This window comes from Ostrinia nubilalis, chromosome 17, assembly GCF_963855985.1.
Source record: "Ostrinia nubilalis chromosome 17, ilOstNubi1.1, whole genome shotgun sequence".
NCBI classification, from domain to species: domain Eukaryota; kingdom Metazoa; phylum Arthropoda; class Insecta; order Lepidoptera; family Crambidae; genus Ostrinia; species Ostrinia nubilalis.
Window position 1 is genome coordinate 3,846,138 of NC_087104.1, and position 22,636 is coordinate 3,868,773.

General features: G+C 44.7%; 2 protein-coding genes across 2 annotated transcripts; both read left to right on the forward strand.

Annotated features, from left to right (window-relative positions):
* Window positions 1-432: 432 nt before the first annotated feature.
* LOC135080200 (FAS-associated factor 1-like) lies at window positions 433-20,870 on the forward strand. The gene is given in 16 exon segments (XM_063974882.1): window positions 433-550; window positions 981-1,049; window positions 2,652-2,775; window positions 3,235-3,360; window positions 4,660-4,831; window positions 7,522-7,666; window positions 10,228-10,356; window positions 11,051-11,174; window positions 11,594-11,739; window positions 12,633-12,787; window positions 14,575-14,711; window positions 16,532-16,694; window positions 17,600-17,696; window positions 18,277-18,417; window positions 19,676-19,753; window positions 20,703-20,870. Coding segments are annotated over 16 exon segments (2,013 nt in total). The 5' UTR covers window positions 433-511.
* LOC135080153 (FAS-associated factor 1-like) lies at window positions 15,174-16,152 on the forward strand. The gene is made up of 2 exons (XM_063974837.1): window positions 15,174-15,405; window positions 15,953-16,152. Exons 1-2 carry the CDS (start codon window positions 15,174-15,176, stop codon window positions 16,150-16,152), a joined length of 432 nt encoding a protein of 143 aa, XP_063830907.1.
* Window positions 20,871-22,636: the final 1,766 nt, after the last annotated feature.

Sequence of the window (22,636 nt, forward strand, 5' to 3'; positions counted from 1 at the left end):
TTTATCCTTTTTTCACATTTTTTTTTCCAAAATAATATAAGTCTCCAAAACCATTTGACTTCTAGAGGAAATTTCATCAAAATTGGTTCAGCATTTTGTGTGCAAAGCAAACCACCTAACCAACTGACAGCATCTCGATATTTAATTTAAAGTTCGCGCCAATAGGTTTTATGACGAGTACATAGAGTACATGATAAATAAAAATGAGAATAAAATATCTCAGTGATATCGAAATTATTTTATATTGCAATCAAAGATACATTTACTCAAAATTCATGTAAAATTAAAATTATTGGACAATGATAATACGCAAATAACAATATTCAATACCGTTATTTTACCGTTCATGTCTAGCTTTATAACCACAAACACGATAGAATCTCATAATTTTCTTTATGTTGGTAACGACGTTAAAAAAAAGAAATCATCAGTTTGTCTATGTCAATGTTTGAGTGATTTGTCTGCAATAGTAAATGTCATTCTAGTATTTTTTGAGCTCAATAATATCAGGATGGCAGAGAATAGAGAGGAAATTCTTGCAAATTTTCAGGTAAATACGTATTGACTTATTAGTTTCATTATCAATTTAAAATATTTATTGTTGAATTCGAATCTGTGAAGGTTATGTCGTGAATAACAACAGTGACTAGGATTCTCCTTTATCTCTTTGTACTTTTCACTTGAAGATATTTGGAATGGTTTTTCTAGAAATTTATTCAATTCCCGTTAAGTGGGCTGAAGTTCTAGCTGTCCTGTTTGTGTGGAAATGAGCGTGATGTAACTTTAAATCCAGCATCCTTTATTCGTTCTTTGTGCATAGTTAATTTCTTCGTAGAAACAAAGTTACTGCGTTACAAGGTAAACGTCGTTAACTTTACTACGCTCTATTATTGCGCCCTAATTAACATTATCAAGATACTTTATATGTATTTCCTGATATCTTGTAGTGTAACAAACTGACCCTCCATGGTGTTTTATAGGGAATAACAGCCATAGAAGATGTTGCAGAAGCAATATATCACCTGGAAGAAGCCAACTGGGACTTGCTTGTAAGTAGAAACCTTTGTGAGACTATATTTTTACTATATTCATTTTCCTCCACTGCAATCTGCAATGTCATCATCCTCAGTAAAATCAAAAGGTTTACAAATCATGGTGTTTATTACTAGCAATAGTAATGTAAACAAAGCAATGCATGCACATGATATTTATCCTTCTAAATGTGTTCATTTGTATCTGCCATTATGAACATTTATGTTAATTTTCGAATCAACAAAACTAAAGAAATATCATTAAATAAGTAAACCTTATATCATAATTGACCAGTCTGGACGGGTAATTGTAAAATTATTTGATATTATTTATTACCCAAGTCATAAAGAACAAGATTTATTTTGCACACTATCATAAAGATAAATTATAAACAACAAAGGGGAATCAAATTTATTGTTACTATGTAATTTGACATTATATTTTATACTTGTAACATGTTTTTAATGAATGCAATCATTTATCTGGCTTCCATTTCCGTTGCATTATACTAATCCATTAACCCATTTTGCTAAAAACATAGTTCAGTATTGATCTTTCTTATTTATAAGTAGTATTGAATAATGATGGGACAACTTTGCAAAAAACCTTAAGCCAGGAAGCTTCCATAATTAGTGTCCTTCTTCTGCCCGATAGGGATTGGACATACTGTCCAAAATTATTTGAATGTTCCTTATGTATGTACAGACAATGGCATGTCAACATAACCACTATGGGTTCTTGTGCAGTTGTAATAGGGGCGAGTTTGCAACAAAAATGGGTAACCTGATGTGCTGTTGTGTGTACAATGCATATAGCAATAAAGAATTTAAATTTAATATCATTCTTATCAATAGAGCGTAAATAAATAAGAAATTATCTTCATTTGACATGAACACAACAATACCTACAAAGTAATTTAAAATTTGTTTGAGACAAACAATACTGCAATCAATTAGGTACCTACTTGCCATCAGAAACTTGTAACATAATGATGTCTGTACTGTATGCATTACTTCATCTCTAATGCATAGTTTCAAAACAAATTACCTAATGTTTTTATACATTAACATTTGTACATACCTACCTACATGACTCACTGAATAAATTGTATTAGACATAAAATGGCAGCATTACTGCCTTAATTAAGTGACACTGCTAATGGTAGTTAAATTAATATTTGATCAGATTTTGTAGCATTTGCCATGACTGTGTTTTCACTTAATAGTGTCATGCATATTTTGTTTGATGGATAGCATATTGATTTTATATCCATTGTGTAGTACTCACAGAACAAAGCTTTGCTTTGTTTGGGATCCACTGCTTGACCGCCAATTAAAATCCAACCAGTAAAGGTCAAGTTTTTCCTGGGGGATAGTTAAACTGTCATTGCACCCGCAACAAAATGGCTGGACTCAATAGAAACGAAAGTCCGGTCGCCGAGCAGTGAGTGTGCGAACGCGACAGCAATATAATTACGCACGAGCGATAAGGATGGGCAGCTTGAGGTCATTGTACGAAATTCTATCTGCTCGGCGTTCGGACTTTGTCATTGTCCGAAATTTTATCTGCTCGGCGTTCGGACTTTAGATGAGTTGATGATGATGATATAAATTTTATAGGCCGCCATCAACCGAGTGATGCCACAGGACGGCAGCAGCTCGTCGGCGCGCAACAACGACACGCACGACGTCGAGATGATCGACGACGATATATCTGTGATAACTCCAAAAACTCACCCACCTGGTAAGACCATTATACCACAAACTTTGTATCACGACAGTAGAGCAGGAAAGAGTAGTCCGAATCACGTGGACCTAAGGTGCAGATTTGATTGAGATGATTGAAAGACTTCACGGAAATTAATCTCACTTAGGTTCGATGAAATGTTCACCTTATAACCCACAGCATGTGGTTGTACCTCTAAATTTGCAGTTGGGCTTGTTCTCTCAGCTGATTAGCAACCTCCAATTTTGCCTAGTAAACTTAATTTTTTTTATTTAAAAAAATACAGGGTGCTACAAATGCCCTGCTAAATTGTTAAACACACTTACTGTTACACTCATGGTGATATTATAATGAACAGCTCTATTAAGAAAGAAGAAATGTAGTCTTTTTATGAATAGGATATGACATGTTTCACCTCGAGGTATATTTCTACTTACATGTATATCTAATACACATTGTTATTATTTGTCTGTTTAGATCGGGAAGACAGCAATCAAGCGTCGACCTCATCGCCTAGAAATAGTTCCACTGATTTGCTAGAGTTCCAAGTTCACTTTAATAATAAGTTGCACGATGTCAAAATGTCCCCCGTGGCCACAGTTGGTAAGTATTTCCATATTTTTATTTATTACTAGCTTTTGCCCGCGGTTTTACCCGCGTGAAATTTAGTTTATCACAGACCGTCATAAATTATAGCCTATATGTTATTCTGGGTTATAAACAATAATACTGTAAAGAAAGAGTAACAAACATCCACACAAACTTTCGCATTTATAATATTAGTAGGATTAGTAGGATGTTAATGTAGATAAAGGACTGTTTTTAAGAGATAAGCATGCAGAATTACAGGAAAATAAAAAAAACTCAGGAATTACTATTTAGCTGTTTAGAAATCTTATCTCGTAACATTATCTAAACATAATAGAAGCATGACAATAGAAAATGATCAATTCAATTTGGAGTACCGACAGCTACAATACAAATGTGTGGCACAAAGTTACATTTCTGCTTAGCTATTAATGTTGACCTACTTTATTGTCATGCTAGGTATTTACCTTATTACCAATTCACTTCACCATCGACCTGCATTGAAATCTATTTTTAACTGAATAAGTCAACATATTTCAAAGCTGTGACTTGAGACACCCATGTATCTTTCTAGCACTCATGAATATATTGAATTGCATCACTAACAAAAGTACATATACCAAATGACAAGAAATTTACAAAAATGACGCACGATTTATTTGTAGTGGATGAAGATTTCAACTTTGTTGTTTTGATGTTTTAAAAATTGATGAGAATTACTGGACGAAGATATAAGTCTATTAATTTTAACGGCAATGTTATTCATATACAACCAGTATCTAGAAAATATTTCCAGTGCATACAAATCAAGATAGCATGGATGGCACTTAACTCTCCAGACACTGCACCATTACTCTAAAAAGTATAAAGAATATTATGAAATAAGATTTTGAGCTGAAAAAAAGAACGATTGAAAGAAATATTCATCACATCCCATTTCATTTATTTATTTATTTATTTATTTATTTATTTATTTATTTATTTATAATCTGCTTGAAGGCTTACAGAAAGTCCAACGCGCCAACAAGTTATACAATACAGATAATTTATAATAGCAATTTCAATATGTAAAATTGTCAAATAATTAAAACTATAAATTAAATAATAGTCAAATAACATTAAAATTAAATACATAAAATAATTAAGTCCAAAATAGAATGTCATACCTAAGACTACTAATAAGAATAAGAGATAAATACATTTATGTCCAGAGATCAATGTCAAAGTTATTCAAAGTTATTACTTACTTCATGTGAATTATCAACTGTTGTGTTGCTCGTTCTACATCCATTTAATACAACATGTATTTTTTAGGTGATTTAAAAAAGCGCATAGAGTCAGTATGCGGCGTGCCAGTGTGCCGACAACAGATCTCAGGGCTGGGCGGGTCCAAGGCCACGACGGGCGCACTGCTGGGCAACCTGGGGCTGCCTCGCAACGCCGTGTTGCGGCTCAAGGCCGCCGACCAGATCATGGCTGACGACGAGTGAGTGAACTATTGTTATTGTAAGTATAGTCTGGGCTGGGCGGCTCCAAGGCAGACGGGCGCACTGCTGGGCAACCTGGGGCTGCCTCGCAACGCCGTGTTGCGGCTCAAGGCCGCCGACCAGATCATGGCTGACGACGAGTGAGTGAACTATTGTTATTGTAAGTATAGTCTGGGCTGGGCGGCTCCAAGGCAGACGGGCGCACTGCTGGGCAACCTGGGGCTGCCTCGCAACGCCGTGTTGCGGCTCAAGGCCGCCGACCAGATCATGGCTGACGACGAGTGAGTGAACTATTGTTATTGTAAGTATAGTCTGGGCTGGGCGGCTCCAAGGCAGACGGGCGCACTGCTGGGCAACCTGGGGCTGCCTCGCAACGCCGTGCTGCGGCTCAAGGCCGCCGACCAGATCATGGCTGACGATGAGTGAGTGTACTATTGTTATTGTAAGTATAGTCTGGGCTGGGCGGCTCCAAGGCAGACGGGCGCACTGCTGGGCAACCTGGGGCTGCCTCGCAACGCCGTGCTGCGGCTCAAGGCCGCCGACCAGATCATGGCTGACGACGAGTGAGTGAACTATTGTTATTGTAAGTATAGTCTGGGCTGGGCGGCTCCAAGGCTGACGGGCGCACTGCTGGGCAACCTGGGGCTGCCTCGCAACGCCGTGCTGCGGCTCAAGGCCGCCGACCAGATCATGGCCGACGACGAGTGAGTGAACTATTGTTATTGTAAGTATAGTCTGGGCTGGGCGGCTCCAAGGCTGACGGGCGCACTGCTGGGCAACCTGGGGCTGCCTCGCAACGCCGTGCTGCGGCTCAAGGCCGCCGACCAGATCATGGCCGACGACGAGTGAGTGAACTATTGTTATTGTAAGTATAGTCTGGGCTGGGCGGCTCCAAGGCTGACGGGCGCACTGCTGGGCAACCTGGGGCTGCCTCGCAACGCCGTGCTGCGGCTCAAGGCCGCCGACCAGATCATGGCCGACGACGAGTGAGTGAACTATTGTTATTGTAAGTATAGTCTGGGCTGGGCGGCTCCAAGGCTGACGGGCGCACTGCTGGGCAACCTGGGGCTGCCTCGCAACGCCGTGCTGCGGCTCAAGGCCGCCGACCAGATCATGGCCGACGACGAGTGAGTGAACTATTGTTATTGTAAGTATAGTCTGGGCTGGGCGGCTCCAAGGCTGACGGGCGCACTGCTGGGCAACCTGGGGCTGCCTCGCAACGCCGTGCTGCGGCTCAAGGCCGCCGACCAGATCATGGCCGACGACGAGTGAGTGAACTATTGTTATTGTAAGTATAGTCTGGGCTGGGCGGCTCCAAGGCTGACGGGCGCACTGCTGGGCAACCTGGGGCTGCCTCGCAACGCCGTGCTGCGGCTCAAGGCCGCCGACCAGATCATGGCCGACGATGAGTGAGTGTACTATTGTTATTGTAAGTATAGTCTGGGCTAGGCGGGTCCAAGGCCACGACGGGCGCACTGCTGGGCAACCTGGGGCTGCCTCGCAACGCCGTGCTGCGGCTCAAGGCCGCCGATCAGATCATGGCCGACGACGAGTGAGTGAACTATTGTTATTGTAAGATTGTCTGGGCTGGGCGGCTCCAAGGCAGACGGGCGCACTGCTGGGCAACCTGGGGCTGCCCCGCAACGCCGTGCTGCGGCTCAAGGCCGCCGACCAGATCATGGCCGACGACGAGTGAGTGAACTATTGTTATTGTAAGTATAGTCTGGGCTGGGCGGCTCCAAGGCAGACGGGCGCACTGCTGGGCAACCTGGGGCTGCCCCGCAACGCCGTGCTGCGGCTCAAGGCCGCCGACCAGATCATGGCCGACGAAGAGTGAGTCATTATCACTTCTTCTATTTGTTTCTTTATTTTCTACTTCTTAGACGACTCGACAGGCACAATCCGTCGCCATCCATACCACCCTTTATAACTCCTGGTGTTTACTTTTGAAATAAAGATTTGAATTTGAATAAGGGCTATCGTTTTTATACTTAACCACTGGTGATTGACATGATTGTTCTCTCCAGTGGCGACATCCTGCGATATGCGATAGTCCTCCTACCGCTTCGGCGCTCACCAGATGGCGCCACTGTCTTCGCTTGCTAGTGGTGACTTGTTAGTGACAGTGACATTATTCTACAGTGGTGCTACGCTAAAACGATAGCTCTCATTGAATTGTTAAAAAAGACAGTGATGTCGTCGGCATAGTTAGCGTTTTGACAACTCATAAAGTATGTCTATTGATTTCTACCAAGACTGATTACCTGATCTACAATCCGATCGAGCTAACAGCACACCTCGTTAGACTCCCTCGCACTCACCCGCACACCACCCTGCGTTTGCTCCGTCCATACCAGAGCGTCGATGTAACGTCACGGCTGCCACGTGCGCATTTAAATCGATCGGGTTGTATGCTAGGGTTTGATTGTAGTTTAAAACTTTAAAGCAACTAATCCAATTTTAACTCTTCCTTAACTGTTTAGGCGGGTTTTAGAATCGCGCTGACCGCTCGCTGATCGTCGGCGCTGACAGATCAATATGTATGTAACTGAAGGGAACGTTTTTGAGTGACGCTGATCGCTCGGCGTCGACGCTTCATACATTTCGGCAGTCAGCGCTGACGGTTAGCGTGTGTCAGCGTGACTCTAAAACCAACTTTGACAAGCCTTAACTTTTCCTACCGTTGCAGGGTGGCCGAGAGACTGACAACCACATACGTGCTGCACGTGAAGCACGACGACAAGGACTACACGCTCAAGTACCCCGGCACCAAGACCGTGCAGGAGGTCAAGAACGACATCTACTCGCTCACAGACATACCCGTGCGGCATCAGGTAACTTGGGATATTAATTGTAACATTCGTATGTTATGTTAGCTAAAAGTACACTTTCGTGTATCGTAGTAGGTCTCAGTAGCGCAAGCCGTGTGCGCCCGCCTATTAATACACACGCATCTTGAAACCCGTTTTAGGCTACGATCTCCTACAAATGCTATACGCGGCGCCCAACGTCAAAATTTGAAGGAACAACAGTACATTGTAACTAGGCCTCGGTACGCATCTGCTCCACACTGGGCTACTCATACTATTTTTCGAGCTTTAGCGTAGGCACTTATGCTAGCCCCACACATTGGGTATATTGGCTCCAAGTCTTGGGTTTAATATACCAATATTTGGTAACAGAGTTCTTCGTTTCCAAGATTTTTACATACAGGGTGGAATTTTGTAATGCCACCTGGAGGGAAAGTACTCTTAATACTGTAGATAGAAAATTTTACTGAAAGAAAACATTCCTTTATTTTTGAAAAGAAAGAGATCTGCATTCAAAGATTTTCGAAATTTTTTCGAATATTCACTACCATTCCATACAACTTTCTGTAACATAATTAAAATAATTCAAGATTTCATGGTTTTCCTTTTATTTGATTTATCAAGTTTGTTAGAGAGATTTCATCCTTATACTTAATCCTAACGATCGATGTAATAAAAATACAGGGTGTAATTTTTAACAGATTTTACTTGGTTCGATTCCCGGGTGTGGCAAGCAATTTTTTCGAAATCTTTGAATGCAGTTCTGTTTCTTTTCAAAAATAAAGGAATGTTTTCTTTGAGAAAATTTTTCTATCTACAATATTAAGAGTACTTTCCCTCCAGGTGGCATTTCAAAATTCCACCCTGTATACTCATAACAACAAGTTATTGTAATTTGATTCTTACTCCACCACTATACGGCTGCGTTTCCTTCCAGTCGTGGACGGGGTGGCCAGCAGTATCGGAGCTGGACGACACGGTGCTGGCGATGATGGGGCTTGACCCTTAACTAGCACCTAGTCTTGCTTGGTATACTTTACCTTCTGGTCTTGTAATAGGGTTGAAAATCTCCCGTCACATTCTCAACGTTCGACTCTCAGTTGTCTCACTTGACGGTTGCAATTTGATCCTTACTCCACCACTATACGGCTGTATTTCCTTCCAGTCGTGGACGGGCTGGCCGGCGGTGTCTGGGCTGGACGACACTGTGCTGAACTAGCACCTAGTCTTGCCTGATATACTCCACCTTCTGCTCTTGTAATACGGTTGAAAATCTCCCTTCACATTCTCAACGTGCGACTCTCAGTTGTCTCACTTGACGGTTGTAATTTTATCCTTACTCCACCACTATATGGTTGCGTTTCCTTCCAGTCGTGGACGGGCTGGCCGGCGGTGTCTGGGCTGGACGACACTGTGCTGAACTAGCACCTAGTCTTGCCTGATATACTCCACCTTCTGTTCTTGTAATACGGGTGAAAATCTCCCGTCACATTCTCAACGTTCGACTCTCAGTTGTCTCACTTGACGGTTGTAATTTGATCCTTACACCACCACTATACGGTTGCGTTTCCTTCCAGTCGTGGACGGGCTGGCCGGCGGTGTCTGGGCTGGACGACACGGTGCTGGCGATGGTGGGGCTTCTTGACCCTTAACTAGGACCTAGTCTTGCTCGATATACTCTACCTTCTGCTCTTGTAATACGGTTGAAAATCTCACGTCACATTCTCAACGTTCGACTGCCAGTTGCTACACTTGACGGTTGTAAATTGATCCTTACTCCACCACTATACGGCTGCGTTTCCTTCGAGTCGTGGACGCGGTGGCCAGCAGTATCGGGGCTGGACGATAGTGGAGCTAGAGTTTAAACTAGCACTTAGTCTGGCTTGATATACTCCACCTTCTGCTCTTGTAATACGGTTGAAAATCTCCCGTCACATTCTCAACGGTCGCCTCCCAGTTGTAATGTAATTTGATCCTTGTTCCACCACTATACGGCTGCGTTTCCTTCCAGTCGTGGACGGGCTGGCCAGCAGTGTCTGGGCTGGACGACACGGTGCTGGCGATGGTGGAGCTAGAGCTTAAACTAGCACCTAGTCTTGCTTGATATACCACCTTCTGCTCTTATAATACGGTTGAAAATCTCCCGTCACATTCCCAACGTTCGACTCCCAGTTGTAATGTAATTTGATCCTTACTCCACCACTATACGGCTGCGTTTCCTTCCAGTCGTGGACGGGCTGACCAGCAGTATCGGGGCTGGACGACACGGTGCTGAAAATCTCCCGTCATTTTCCCAGTGCTTGAGTCATCACTTGACGGTTGTAATTTGATCCTTACTCCACCACTATACGGCTGCGTTTCCTTCCAGTCGTGGACGGGCTGGTCAGCAGTATCGGGGCTGGACGACACGGTGCTGGCGATGGTTGGGCTAGAGCTTAAACTAGCACCTAGTCTTGTTTAATATACTCAACCTTCTGTTCTTGTAATACGGGTGAAAATCTCCCAACGTTCGACTCCCAGTTGCTCCACTTGACGGTTGTAATTTGATCCTTACTCCACCACTATACGGTTGCGTTTCCTTCCAGTCGTGGACGGGCTGGCCGTCGGTGTCTGGGCTGGACGACACGGTGCTGGCGATGGTGGGGCTGGAGCAGCCGCAGCACACGCTGGCCGTGCGCCGCGCGCCGCACAACAAGCAGAAGGAGTACAAGCGGGTAACTATACTTACATAAGGCCCTTATACTTCAACACCGCGAAAGTGCATTTTCGTAACTTCACAGGAAAGAAGTTCACTTATTGTGGAGAACCTTGGGGGAGGCCATTGTCCAGTAGTGGACGTCATTTGGCTGAAACGAACGAACAGGAGAGAAGAAAAACGATTTATTTTCATAAAATGTCAAGACATTTAGGACATTTTATGAAAATAATAATAATAATAATAAAATAGTTTATTAAAATATATCGTTTTTCTTCTCCTGTAAAGTTTAAAAAAAATGCAATTTCGCGGTGTTGAAGTATAAGGGACGAAAGGCATAAGACCACTTTAGAAAGAAGTTTCTTTCAGTTAAATGACGTCCACTGCCGGACAAAGGATTTCCACAATAACCGGCCGGTCCTGAACTGCCTGCATTCATCAGCTACGAGCCATGTGTATGCCCCGCCCAATGCCACTGAGTTTAGCAATTCTGCGGGCGGTCGGCCACTTTGGTTTACCGTGGATTATCGTCATTTCTGATTCGATCGGAAAATTCCGGGCATAGCACGCTCCAACGCTCTTTTCTTTGGGTCACATTGAACGCGGCTTGCTGCGGCGTTCCTTCTTAGCACTTGTCAAATGTTTGTTCCGAACCACTGGTAGGGCAAAACAATCGTGTGGCATGTAAAGATGTACCTTACATTTCATTGCAGATAATAGTAGAAAGCTCAGACAGCGAGAACAGTTCCGTGGAAGAGGTGGAGGCCAGCGACGGCTTCACCGGAGAAGACGACATGTTTGTCGACATCGTACAATCGGAACGGCTACAGCCTCTAAGTAAGTGCACAGTTTATAACAATATTTCGTCAAATGTTAGGCCTTAGAAAAACATAGGACTGCTAAAGTAAATACTAATTCTTAACTTTTATCGAAGATCAACTATTTATACTGTTTTACTAACATATTGGCAATATAGATAGGTATTTTACTTTGGTTGGTTATAACAAAAAAGAAGACAAAACAATAGGCATTGTTGTGTAATTTTTGGTTATGACATTGAGCGTCCCACAATGTAGATAGGTATGTTGAAAACACAAAATTAGTTGATATCCTTTCAAACACTTTTTTATTTATTGACTTGTCCTGTTTTGTTTGCATCATGAATTGTTTTTGCAATTTCACCTCTATAACTTTTAGCTGTAATTATTGTATGATGAGCTTTCAGCAGGCAAATTAAGTTCTAATTTCAATTCCAGTGTCGGAGCACGTGGAAGACGAGGCGCTGGGCTGTATCGAGTTCGCGCAGCGCTTCAAGGCGCGCTATGGGCCCAACACTCCAAACTTCTTTGAAGGCACGCTGCAGGATGCCATCAAAGAGGCTTGTCTCAAGCCCGCCAAAGAGGTTTGTTGTTGTATTCAATCATTGGTTTTATTAGATAAACCAATAATGTTGGTCCTTAACTGTATTGGTTATGACCTTGAAGGGTCCGTATGTAAATTACAGATCCTAGCAACCGGTGGCTATTTTTACAATAGTAATGCGACTGCAACGCCGACCAATGACAGCGTCGCATTCAATTATAGGTGGCGCTATTTTCCATACATTTGTCGCAGTTTTCCAAAACTTTGCTTGTCACACCCGGGAATCGAACCAACTAAAATCTGTTAAAAATTACGCACTGTATTTTTATTACATCGATCGTTAGGGTTAAGTATAAGAATGAAATCTCTCTAACAAACTTGATAAATCAAATGAAAGGAAAACCATTAAATCTTAAATTATTTTAATTAAGTATGTACAGAAAATTGTATGTGAATTTTCGAAAAAAAATTGAAAATCTTTGAATGCAGTTCTCTTTCTTTTCAAAAATAAAGGAATGTTTTCTTTCAGTAAAATTTTCTATCTATAGTATTACGAGTACTTTCCCTCCAGATGGCATTACAAAATTCGACCCTGTATAATATTACAACGCCCGGGGTTGTTAACTAACTTACCGTGCCGTGTGTTCAACTACTTATTTAAGAAAAATACAAAGCTAAAAAGTAAAAATATTAAAATATGCTGCGTTGTCTAATGAGGGTTTTCCCGAATGAAAAATCCGCCAGATGGCAATACGTAGACGCGAGGTCCTAATGCTGCATGATTGGTTATTTTTGACATGACATTGACAGATATGTCAAAATCCACCAATCACGCAGCAGTCAGACCCCACATCCACGTCCCGCCGTCTAGCGATCTTTCATTCGCAAAACCCTCATTACTGTTTCTAAAACCTCCATAATTCTCACCCACAGAGGAAGCTGCTCGGCCTGTACCTCCACCACGAACAATCAGTGCTATCCAACGTGTTCTGCGCGCAACTCCTCGGCTGCGAGGCCGTTCTGCAGACGCTCGCTACCAACTTCGTCGTCTACGGCTGGGACCTCACGCACCCCGACAACAACGTCATGTGAGTCACATTTTTTATATACTTTTTCTCCTTTTTATATCTCCAATCGACTTGGGTCATAATCAGATGTTTTGTCTTGTTTTTTTTTGTGTAAGGAGGGATATTTCAGTAAATTCTCTCCATCGGTCTTCACTCATTCACATAGCATTCTAGTCCGGCCTATGTGAGTCACATCAACAAAAAAAACTTCTTGTAGCAGTCAGTCCTATTGCATCGACACAGTACCAATAACTGAATAGTTTTAGTGGATTTTGAATCATTATTTCGAGTAATAAGAGTAAAATTCGCTTGCAGTGGATTTCTCTGCGTATGTAAACGAAACGGTGCTTGACTCTGAGACAAGCTAAATACACCAAATTGTTGACGACATTGAGTAGTCTTTTTTACGTAATACATTTATTATTCTGTGGTTCAAAAATGGCCAACGCAGTCGATCATGGCAGTGAACTCCCGTGCACATTATAAGCACGTCAGCGAGCACACCTTCTCAAGCAGTGAGTCACTAATAATACCGCAGTCAACGGCTTAGATTAGGAACTTTCACGATACAAATAATTCCTGTTGGCCACAACATTGTTGCGAGTCCCACAACTACATCTTGTGAGACGCGGTCACTTACGGCCTTGGCGGGCTTTGGTTTAGCATCCTGCGATCGACCACGATGCGTGGGTGCACACTAGGGTGTCCCATAAATGGCTGAAAAAAAATTTTTTTTAGACATTGAAATGCATACCCTCTATTTCTTTTAGTACTACTCAGACATAGTTAAATACAAAATTTCATCTTCCTACGTCAACATTAACCCGTGCCGACTGAGCTCTGAAGATTTTGAAAAATGCTGATTTTATCTGATTGGCCTGATTTTTGCTACACTGTGCGTAGCAAAAATAGCTTTTTCTCTTCCTTTGCAGTGATCAAACAATGAAAATCTTGCATAAGCTTTATAGCTCTCTCAGCTGTATCATTAACTACCCTTAAAGAAAGCACTTTTTTGCTTTAAAATAGGCAACATCTTCATCTCATTAAGAAATGGGTCTCAGGGGAAAATTCTTATCAATTTTCAATGGGAAAAATAAATGTATAGTCTTGACAGACACTAAATCACTCAATGGGTTTCCAGCAACAATAAATAAGGCAGTATTATTATCAATTCATTAAAAACATGATAAAAAAATTAGTACTAGTCCTATTTACCATAGAAATAATCATACCTTCTTCAGATGGAATGTATATCTTCCCAGAATCATACATATTCTCTCTTTGTACTTTTACTACAGTATTGACGGTGTTTGTTCATTACCTTCATCATCAAAGAGTGATAAAACGGCAATTTCTTCTGACATGAAGTAACAAAGATGTTGACTAAACTTGCTCAAGGCTGCTTTGGAAATCAATTTGTCAACACTCTCATATACCTTTTGGAAAGTGGATGTCAAGAGTTCCTTAAGGCTTTCATCGGAGCTGGTAAGTTGGTCGTGATGATTTATTGAGAACAAATGAATAGGCACCGCTACTGCCGTGCAACATGTTTCGATGCAAGTCGGCACGGGTTATCGTACTCCAAATAAAGTAAAAATTTATTTCCGAGTGTCTTAGAGGCAAACAAACAAAACTAAGACCTATGCGTTACAAATTTAAAACTTTGAAAATTATGGGACACCCTAGTGCACACGCCGTATTCGTAAATAACAGCGTATTTGGCGATTATCGCCCGCCAAGTTCAATCGACAATCGTTTTATCTAAACTGCAGTTGTGAATCATCACTAACGATGTACTGTTTCCTCAGGCTGCTGAACTCCGTGTCGAACGCGCTGGGCGCGGTGGCCAGCATGACGATCCGCAGCATCCCGGTGGAGCGCCTGCCCGCGCTCGTGCTCATCATGCGCGTGCGCTCCAACACGGAGATATACTCCGTCATCAACGGTAACTACATGCTCACCTTACGGACGCGCTGGGCGCGGTGCCAGCATGACGATCCGCAGCATCCCGGTGGAGCGCCTGCCCGCGCTCGTGCTCATCATGCGCGTGCGCTCCAACACGGAGATATACTCCGTCATCAACGGTAACTACATGCTCACCTTACGGACGCGCTGGGCGCGGTGCCAGCATGACGATCCGCAGCATCCCGGTGGAGCGCCTGCCCGCGCTCGTGCTCATCATGCGCGTGCGCTCCAACACGGAGATATACTCCGTCATCAACGGTAACTACATGCTCACCTTACGGACGCGCTGGGCGCGGTGCCAGCATGACGATCCGCAGCATCCCGGTGGAGCGCCTGCCCGCGCTCGTGCTCATCATGCGCGTGCGCTCCAACACGGAGATATACTCCGTCATCAACGGTAACTACATGCTCACCTTACGGACGCGCTGGGCGCGGTGCCAGCATGACGATCCGCAGCATCCCGGTGGAGCGCCTGCCCGCGCTCGTGCTCATCATGCGCGTGCGCTCCAACACGGAGATATACTCCGTCATCAACGGTAACTACATGCTCACCTTACGGACGCGCTGGGCGCGGTGCCAGCGTGACATCCGCAGCATCCCGGTGGAGCGCCTGCCCGCGCTCGTGCTCATCATGCGCGTGCGCTCCAACACGGAGATATACTCCGTCATCAACGGTAACTAAAGCCCGAGCGCGAGCGATAATGATGGGTAGCTTGGGGTCATTGGACAAAATTCTACGTGCTCGCAGACCGGGCTTTAGCCCACTTTCAACTTTGACACCAATAGATAACGCTACCTTCACTGTGTATCTCAGTGGCGAGTCGTATTATGAAAATCTCCTATGTTTTTTTTTTTGTTTTGTAAAGCTAAACTAACTACGTAAGCGATGAGATGACGGAGCTTTTGGACGGGCCGATGTAATTGCTTAAACAGTTCGCATAACAACCTCTTTGACGGATCGCAAAATATAAATATCCTCTTACTTCTTTAGTTTGTTCCGGCGATTCTTCTCAGCACTTGCCATATGTTTGTCTCGAAGCGCTGGTAGGGCCCAAAAGATAAGGAGACATGTAAAGTGCCCCATAAGGGCTAACTTTTCTTTTTTATTATTTTCTATAATAATTTTGACATAAGTGCCACTTGTGGTCTAAACTGAATAAATACTTTTGATTTTGATTTTTTTGATTTTGCAAAATAACTAATATCCAATCATCTTGACAGGCAACGTGGGCGTGTCAGAACTGGTAGGCGGTCTGATGGAGGCTCTGGAACGATTCGCGTCGCAGCGCGACGAAGACGCGCGAATGGAGCGCGAGCGCGACGCGCGGCAGAAAGTCAAGCGCGAGCAGGACGAGGCCTACCAGCGCAGTCTTGAGGCCGACAGGTATGCTATACACTACTTTAGTATTAAAGCAACGTAGGCGTGTCAGAGCTAGTAGGCGGTCTGATGGAGGCTTGATGGATGCGGTTTGCGTCGCAGCGCGATGAAGACGCGCGTCTGGAGCGCGAGCGCGACGCGCGGCAGAAAGTCAAGCGCGAGCAGGACGAGGCCTACCAGCGCAGTCTTGAGGCCGACAGGTATACTATACACTACTTTAGTATTAAAGCAACGTAGGCGTGTCAGAACTGGTAGGCGGTCTGATGGAGGCGCTGGAACGATTCGCGTCGCAGCGCGACGAAGACGCGCGAATGGAGCGCGAGCGTGACGCGCGGCAGAAAGTCAAGCGCGAGCAGGACGAGGCCTACCAGCGCAGTCTTGAGGCCGACAGGTATGCTATACACTGCTTCAGTATGTAACAGGCAACGTGGGCGTGTCAGAGCTAGTAGGCGGTCTGATAGAGGCTCTCGAACGATTCGCGTCGCAGCGCGACGAAGACGCGCGAATGGAGCGCGAGCGCGACGCGCGGCAGAAAGTCAAGCGCGAGCAGGACGAGGCCTACCAGCGCAGTCTTGAGGCCGACAGGTATGCTATACACTGCTTCAGTATGTAACAGGCAACGTGGGCGTGTCAGAGCTAGTAGGCGGTCTGATAGAGGCTCTCGAACGATTCGCGTCGCAGCGCGACGAAGACGCGCGAATGGAGCGCGAGCGCGACGCGCGGCAGAAAGTCAAGCGCGAGCAGGACGAGGCCTACCAGCGCAGTCTTGAGGCCGACAGGTATGCTATACACTGCTTCAGTATGTAACAGGCAACGTGGGCGTCTCAGAGCTAGTAGGCGGTCTAATGGAGGCTCCCGAACGATTCGCGTCGCAGCGCGATGAAGACGCGCGATTGGAGCGCGAGCGCGACGCGCGGCAGAAAGTCAAGCGCGAGCAGGACGAAGCTTACCAGCGCAGTCTTGAGACCGACAGGTATGCTATACACTACAATAGAAAGGCACGGGTCTTAACGCGACATTTATGACTAAGTTACATTATGTACTCACGGCTTGACGTTTCGGCTGCTATGCTGCAGCCGTAGTCACAAGCAGACTGGCGGCTCGCGGCGTCGTCCGTTCGGGCGGGCTTGAAAATTTTTAACTACTCTCACATACACACAACACTTACAGTATCCGTATTCGTATTTAGCATAACAGCCGAAACGTCAAGCCATGAGTACATAATGTAACTCGATCATAAATGTCGCGTCACGACCCGTATCTTTCTATTTTAGTTGAAATGGAACGCGAAAGTTTAAAATCTTATATTGAAATAGTACACTACTACAGTATGTAACAGCACATAGTCCTTTCTGAAAGGGAGTGGTTTAGGTATTCAAATAAATAACATTTTTTCAATAAAAATCTCTTAATTGGGTTTTAATGTTGTTCATATTGGAACAACTCTTTCAAATAATGTATGACCTCACACATGCTTGCTTATATTGCAGAGCAAAAGAAGAAATTAAGAAACAACAAGAACTGGAGAGACATCAGGAATTGGAACGAGCGGAATCAGAAAGACAAATGGAAGAAGCGAGGAAAGAGGTAAGTGTAGCGTTCTTCTTACATGTCTCTCAACATCAGAATACAAAGGAAATCTGTTATTTGGTACACATTTTATCAACTTTATTCCAACTGTAACAAAGACGTGTTGCGAATTTTTTGGCTACTTTGAGTGCCACGAACTATTTGACGCTGACTGTATACCCTTTCGGTTGCTGAAGTATAGTGATTTTTTAAAGCTTAGATCCCCGCGCATTAGGCGTCCAACGAATTATATGATGACGTGGCCAGGCCGCGTAATGCGTGCATTTACATATTATCAAGAAAGAAACAGTTGGTTGCAGCGACCTAGTCGCCTAACTCGTGGAACCCTAAGGGCCTTGCCACACTGGCGGATTGCAAGCGGAGCGGCGGCGCGGTGGGCACGCCGCGGTCGCCAAAATGCTTGCGAAATGCCGCGGCGTGCTGCGCCGTGCCACTGCTCCGCCCCGAAAACGCTTGCAATCCGCCAGTGTGTCAAGGCCCTAAGTGGTCGCAATAAGAATTGATTTCTATAGTGTCTCCATTCGCTGGTACTTGAATAACTATTATGAATGTTTATTGAACGCTTGTGACTTCCCAGGCGATGCGGAGCAGCGCGGAGGCGCGCGTGCCCGCGGAGCCGGCGGCGGACGCGCGCGACGTGTGCCGCATCCGCGTGCGCCTGCCGCCGCCGCACGAGCGCTGCCTCGAGCGCCGCTTCCACCCGCACGACACCGTCGCGGTGAGTCACGTGGGACCATAGACAAGCAGCGCGGAGCCGGCGGCGGACGCTACGTGTGCCATCCGCGTGCGCCTGCCGCCGCCGCACGAGCGCTGCCTCGAGCGCCGCTTCCACCCGCACGACACCGTCGCGGTGAGTCACGTGGGACCATAGACAAGCAGCGCGGAGCCGGCGGCGGACGCTACGTGTGCCATCCGCGTGCGCCTGCCGCCGCCGCACGAGCGCTGCCTCGAGCGCCGCTTCCACCCGCACGACACCGTCGCGGTGAGTCACGTGCGACCATAGACAAGCAGCGCGGAGCCGGCGGCGGACGCTACGTGTGCCATCCGCGTGCGCCTGCCGCCGCCGCACGAGCGCTGCCTCGAGCGCCGCTTCCACCCGCACGACACCGTCGCGGTGAGTCACGTGCGACCATAGACAAGCAGCGCGGAGCCGGCGGCGGACGCTACGTGTGCCATCCGCGTGCGCCTGCCGCCGCCGCACGAGCGCTGCCTCGAGCGCCGCTTCCACCCGCACGACACCGTCGCGGTGAGTCACGTGGGACCATAGACAAGCAGCGCGGAGCCGTCAAAAATCTATCAAACTCCACACAAAAAGCACCGGTTATAATTTTAGTTACGGTCAAAGCTAGGTGGTGCAACTCAGCCTTATTTGCATAACAGAAACTTTCATTTTCATTGGAGTCAAAAGAAAAATGTAGACCCTGGCTATACAGGAGTCGCTGTGGAGGTAAGGTGTGGTGGGATGGGTCCCATAAAAAAAATACCAGAAATACATAACCCCGTAGCCCCCTACTTCCTTAAATCTCTAAGGATACGCGCGTACCCCTTAGACCTCTGCAGTTTAGCACGTACTCTAGCGCAGCGGTTCCCGAATGGTGGTCCGCGGAACCCTGGGGTTCCGTGGAAAGGCCGCAAGGGTTCCGTAAAAAATATTAGCCCACGTTTCGTGACCGACGTTGTTCGCTCGCACCGACTTGTTTACGCACAAGGGAGGGGCAGGGCGTGCGGGCGGATTAGTACGGGGGTTCCGCTAGGAAAAGTATAATCAATTAGGGTTCCTTGGCAAAAAAAAATTGGGAAACCCTGCTCTAGAGGACTCTACAGAGTCCCAGACATGCTCGCACTTTGCGAGCTACCTTAGACTTCATCGGCCAAGGCCATAACAGAATTGTACACTACAGATTCCATCGCTTTCCACAGGCTTCGACATACTTTCACAAAATTCAAATACTAATTTACTTTCTTTATACTTTCAGGCGTTACTAGACTTCCTTGCATCGAAAGGCTACCCACAAGAAAACTACAAAGTCATATCTAGCTGGCCTAGAAGAGACGTAAGTATATTTTTCATAATATTAGTAGAATTATCCAAATTATTTCAATATTATAACCTTCTCATTACCCATATGGGCAGGCCTACTAGGTGGACCGACGATCTGGTAAAGGTCGCGGTAAGAACCTGGATGCGGGCAGCGCAGGACCGTTCATTATGGAAAAAATTGGGGGAGGCCTTTGTCCAGCAGTGGACGTAATTTGGCTGAAACGACGATTACCCATATGGCCGAGATATACCGGCCAAATTCGGTATTCTTAAATATAATAATAGATAATAGTGCTTATTGCATCTATAGTCTGGTCCGTGAGCACGTAGAATTTTGTCCAATGACCTCTAGCTACCCATCCTCATCGCTCGCGTGTAATTGGATTGGATTGGATTGGACTTATGGTCATGGCCACCCTGATTTGTCGTAGATTGCATAAATGTTGGTTTTGTTAATTTGTTGTTTTGTTTTTATTATTTTTTATTCGATTTTTTATTTGATTTTTGTGTTTGTTTTTTATGGGTACATTTTTGCCGCCCCCTTATTGCGTGTTCCCGCCGACGGACAGGTACTTTACGGAGTGCTTCTCCTTCGGCGGTAGGGCGCAGCAACGTCAAGGGACCCGCTGAAAATCGGTGTCGAGGCATGCCCATGGCATGCCCCGATTAATGCTGAGCGGGCCCCTATTTGACAGCAGGGCACAATGTTTATCTTCTTTATGTAATTTATGTAAATGTGATGTCGCTCTGTTTCGTCAAATAAAACATTTTTTACTTTTTTACTTTAATTATATTGCTGTCGCGACTGTGCGACTGGCACCCGCAGTGAGTGTGCGAGCGCGATAGCAACATAATTACGCGCGAGCGATAAGGATGGGTAGCTAGGAGTCATTGGACAAAATTCTACGTGCTCACGGACCGGGCTTTAGAACACTCCTATAGGTACCGTCATATTGTTGCAGTTAACGACGGAATCTCACAGCAGTACATTAAAGGCCCTCAAACTGTACCCGCAAGAGACCGTGATGCTGGAGGAGCGGTGAGCCCCCCGCGCGCCCCCACCCTCCCGGAGCCCGACGGAGCCGTCGCCAGCACATCAGCTTATAACAAAATACCCCCGTGGATTCTGAACCTTATGTCTAAGAAGTAAGGCTCATAATGTACTGATATTTACGTAGCCGGTTGAAGCTGTCGACTGTACCATTATCTTAACGCAATGACTATTGACAGACGCATGCAAAATAACACCTACTGGTGAGCATTTTATGTCAAGGTAAAGTCCGGTCGCCGAGCATGTAGAATTTCGTCCAATGAATCGCTCGCGCGTAATTATATTGCTGTCGCGCTCGCACAGTCACTGCGGCCGCCCGTCGCACAGTCGCGACAGCAATATGCGCGAGCGATAAGGATGGGTAGCTTGGGGTCATTGGACGAAATTCTATCTGCTCGGTGACCGGACTTTAGACAGTAGATACTTAAATTCAAACCACAATAACATAACTGCATATGACTAGACATAATTAAAATTAATGCTGTCAAATATTGACAGTGGATTACGACCCATATTGATTAAGCAATAAAGTTTGCGTCTGCTTGGATTGATGTTTTTATTTATACTTATGGGGCGGGGCGTTTATTCATAAGTGATATCACACTACCATTTGACAGCTGTTCACGCGGTTTGTTTTGAGTATCAACTAAAGTGGATCTCAGTGGCATGTCTTTGTAAGGTACAGTCCACAGCACTAAACCTACCACAAAATGATAAATTTTCCCAATTGATTTTAAACCTTACCATGAAAGATACAAAGTTCAACATTCAATGAGGAAATTCATTTTTAAGATAGGTCGATGTGCTATCTACTGGACATACTGCAGCTAATTATTATCGTTCGTTGTGATGTCCCATGGCGTCTATTTTGCGCATCACGCGCCGTCGAGCTCTATTAACGTGGTCGTTATTCATAAAGTGGGCGTGGCTAAGTTAAGCGATCAGCTCTCGGAACTTTTATCATGTACCTACCTTCTAAAAGTTTATCTATTTAGAAATTGAAAAATGATTTGAGTTAACAACAACCAATAGAAATTGACTGTTAAAATGACGTGTTACTACAGATCTAGCGCCATTGACATTATGTGTCAGTGTTTTGTGGTATGAGAGGGAAGGGGTGATATATGACGTGACAGAGCATGCACATCTGAAGTCTCGCTGACGTTTGACGTCACAGAAACACCCTCGTACCGCTCCCACATCTTAGGCACTGATTGGATTAAGCGCTAATCCAACCCAAATTAAAAACTGAATGAATACTGTCATATTTGTCTACATGTTTGACATTTCCTAAATAGATAAACTTCACAAATTACTGCATTTGTATGCTTTATGACATGAGATATAATACTAGACTACGCGCGAATGTTATGGTTTTCAAATGATCCTGTTCGTTTGAGAAATAAATATTTAACGCGCAATGTCTTCATTTGAATGTTTAAGCCGAAAATAATGTGTTGTTTCTTTATTCGTGTCGTTGATAACATTGAAGTCACAGTTGTTGGTTCGTAAGATTGTAGTCTGTGTTATTCAAAGTTTAATGTACTGTCAAATGTAAAAATTGCGTATTCTAGTAATAATAAAAGAAATGATATACTACTATTAAAAAGAAACAACAAACATGCTTATTTCTGATTTGTGAAGCATTCGTAATACCACGGAGGTGGCAAAGTATTTTTACGAAAAACTTTTATAACGGTACTTTGGGATTGTCACTTCGTTTTCGCGAATCCTTGAGTTGACAGTTTTATCAAAATTACTAGTTTTAAGATCTATAGATTTTTCCTCATAATACAAAATGTTTAGCCCATTTCATATTTTGAGAACAAAAAAATCAGACCCGAT